General features: G+C 52.7%; 1 protein-coding gene across 1 annotated transcript; it reads right to left on the bottom strand.

Annotated features, from left to right (window-relative positions):
- Positions 1 to 46: 46 nt before the first annotated feature.
- LOC113980586 (ankyrin repeat domain-containing protein 26-like) lies at positions 47 to 2,985 on the bottom strand (the record flags this gene model as incomplete). The annotated part of the gene is made up of 3 exons (XM_027707815.1): positions 47 to 328; positions 1,532 to 1,664; positions 2,750 to 2,985. Coding segments are annotated over 3 exons (651 nt in total), but the record flags the coding sequence as incomplete, so codon positions are not given.
- Positions 2,986 to 3,293: the final 308 nt, after the last annotated feature.

Here is a 3,293-nt window from a genome sequence, read left to right as displayed (position 1 = left end):
AGAAGTTTACGTGGTGCCTGTGGACACTGGGGAGAAATTCACTTACTTGCAAAAACTCATTGACTTCTTGGAGTTTTTGTCTCATTTCCTGCTCGGCTTGTTCTTCCACCTCTTTTTTACATTGCTCTAGTTGGCTGCGATCCACCACATTGGTCTCCAAATGGTGCCGGAGTTTTGCCAGCTCTTCTTGCAGCTGGCATTTGTCCATCGCCAGGTTCTCGCACTTCCCATGCAGGGCAGACAGCTCTTCTTGCAGATCCTGGTTTTTGGCTTCCAGCTGCGTGCACTGTTTAGACTCCCTGTCCAGCTGCTGGGAAAGTTCAGCAACCTGCAGACAGAAAGAAAAAAAAAGGAACTCAGCGGGATGTAAAGGCAGTGAATTGTGGGAAAACCCCAAAAGGGGGTGCCCAGGGAGACTCTATTCATCATCTGCTGCCTCAGGACTAGAAACAAAGTGCAACCAGGCTCTTCTTTTCCAGCAAGAACAGCTTTCACATCATTTGTCATGGGATTCCTCAGGTTCCCATCCTTTTGGAGTTCCTCATGCAAAAATGCTCCAAGCTTCTGGACTCCAAAGGAATCCCTGCAGAGGCAGGAAGCCATTCCACAGTGATGCCTCCAAACCCAAGCGTGACTCTGACAGACGCCGCTTTAGCAACGGATCCGAGTGACGAGCGGAGAAGGGGATGAGAGGTTCCATGGCACTGCTGCACAGGCAGAGCAGCCTCAAAAGCACTGCTGGGAACAGCCCTTCTGGCTCCCCGCCACAAGATGGGCTGAAAGAGCTCCCCGTGAGCAATAAGTGACAGATTTTCCCCTGGGAGGCCCCTGTCCTCATTGTGCCCTGGGCAGCAACAACACTGTGCAGAAAAGCAAAGCGTCAAGTGCCTCCTGCTCAGCTGGTGCCTGAGACAGGGCTCGGGGGCTGATCGTGCCCTGCCAGTGACAGCGGAGTTCCTCCCCTCTCTCCCAGGGCAGGAATTCATCTCTCACACCCAGAGGACGCTGTCACAGCCTCCCTCAAGCTGCAGCCAGGCCTGAGCTGGGCCCCACTGCTCTCAGCCCATGGACGGGATGTCCTGCCAGGACGGCAGACCTGCCCATCCCTAAGGCCCAGCCGGGGGATCTGCACTCTTGGCTGACCCCGCTTACTGTCAGCAGACCTGTTCTGCTCTTCTTGCTCAGGGCCTGTGGGACGGCTCCCTGGCCCGGGAGCTCACGCACCCTGCCAGGCTGCTGCCACTCCTGGCTTGCCCTTCCTCTGCAGGACAGCCTGGCCTCCAGCAGCCCTTACACCTACTGCTCTGCCCTCAACATTTGCATCTTTCCCCAGAAGGAGAACTACCTCCGGATTAGTTCGAGTCATCTACCACTGCAACAGCAGAAGGAGCATTAAGAAAAGCCCATCACGTCCAAAATGCAGCCAAGGGAAAAAAATCATCAATGTGACAAGAAATAGAGGGAAAGCATCTCCCAGGTTGCAAAAGAAGTAACACCACAACCAAAAAGCCCCACCCAGAGCACAGCTCACCTCAGTTCGTAATCTCTCAACTTCCTTGACCTTTTCAGAATATCTGGTCTTCATTTCTTCCAGCTGGGACTGGCTTTCTTTCTCTTCACTAACCCTGACTTTCCTGCTCTCTAGCCTCAGAAGCTTTTCCACCCTGCACAGCAAATTAGTGAAGAAAACCATGAAACACAGGAAGAACCAGCCTTTCCCCCACAGTCTCACAGAAACAGCACAGACAGCATCCAAGCCTAGAATGGCTTGGCTTGGCAGGGACCTTAAAGATCATCCAGTTCCAAGCCTCCTGCTGTGGGCAGGGACACCTTCCACCAGACCAGGTTGTTCAGAACCCCATCCAACCTGGCCTTGAACACTTCCAGCCATGGGGCAGCCACAGCTTCTCTGGGCAACCTGTTGCAGTCCCTCACCACCCTCCCAGGAACCAATTTCTTCCTACTACCAAATCTAAACCTACTCTCTCTCCATTTGAAGCCATTCCCCCTTGTCCTCTCCCTACAGGCTCTTTTCAATGCACTCTCTTCATCCTTCTTGGAGGCTCCCTTCATTAGTGAAGATATGAAAGAACACTGGTCCCAGTCCAGACCCCTGAGGGACACCACTCGGCACTGATGGCCCTCAGGACTCTGAGCCATTGATCACTACCTCTGCATGGGACTGTTCACCCAATTTCTTATCCATCTAACAGTCCACGCATCGAATCCGTCTCTCTCCAGTCTGGAGAGAAGGATGTTGTGGGGGACTGTGTCAAAGGCTTTCCAGAATGACAGGGAAATGACATGGGTAGCCCTTGTCCACTGATGCAGTCACTCCATCTTAGAAGGCCACCAGGTGGGTCAAGCAGGACTTGCCCTTGGGGAAGCTGTGCTGGTGCTTGGAATCACCTCCCTGTCATCCACGTGCCTTGACAGAGCTTCCAGAAGGATCTTTTCCCTGACCTTCCCAGGCACAGAGGGGAGGCTGACAGGTTGGCAGTTCCCAGGGCCCTCCTTTCTACCCCTTTCAAAGATGGGGACAGTGGGTTTCCCTTTTTCCTGTCACCTGGGACTTCCCCTGACTGCCACGACTTTTCAAATATCAAGGAGAGTGTCTTGGCAACTCCATCAGACCCTGTTGGCCAAGGGAGGGCAATCATGCTGGCCAGATGTAGAAGATGGATTTCCAAGGAAAATGCATGAAGAAAAAGGAGTCTCTTATTCCCACTCCCAAAAAGCCTGGACTTACCTTTCCAGTTTCTTGGCCAGGCATCTTCTGGTTTTCACTTCCTCCAGATACAGGTCTTTGTACATTGCCATTTCTTCCTGTGTTGCTTCTTTCTGAGAAGCACTTTCTTGTTGGGCTTTTTTGACCCTGTCCAATTCACTTTCCAGATCTCTAATTCTGCCTTCCAACTGGATTCTCATGGAATCACAGTTACTGCCTCCGATTTGTCCTGATCGGGCCTGGTGGGCTGCCTGTGCCTGAAGGAGACAGTGCACCTTCAACCCCCACAAGAAGAAGAGAGCTCTGCCCAGCAGAAAATTGCACACACCCAGTTCCAAGGGCCCAGCCTTACTCAGAGAGGCGGCTGTGCCTCCTCACTCCCAGCAGCAACCAAGGCAGAACCCATGACAGCCCTCCTGCCCAACCAGATTGCCTTCTGCCACTGCCTTCAGCAAAGACAGAAGCTAACACACAGAATACAGGAGCAAAAGAAAAAGACCCAAAACCATGGCCACAAGAGAAGTTTACGTGGTGCCTGTGGACACTGGGGAGAAATTCACTTACT

This window comes from Neopelma chrysocephalum, unplaced genomic scaffold (assembly GCF_003984885.1).
Source record: "Neopelma chrysocephalum unplaced genomic scaffold, ASM398488v2 Primary Assembly neopelma1_94756, whole genome shotgun sequence".
NCBI classification, from domain to species: Eukaryota; Metazoa; Chordata; class Aves; order Passeriformes; family Pipridae; genus Neopelma; species Neopelma chrysocephalum.
Note: the sequence above shows the minus strand (reverse complement) of the source record. Positions and strands in the feature narration are given on the sequence as shown.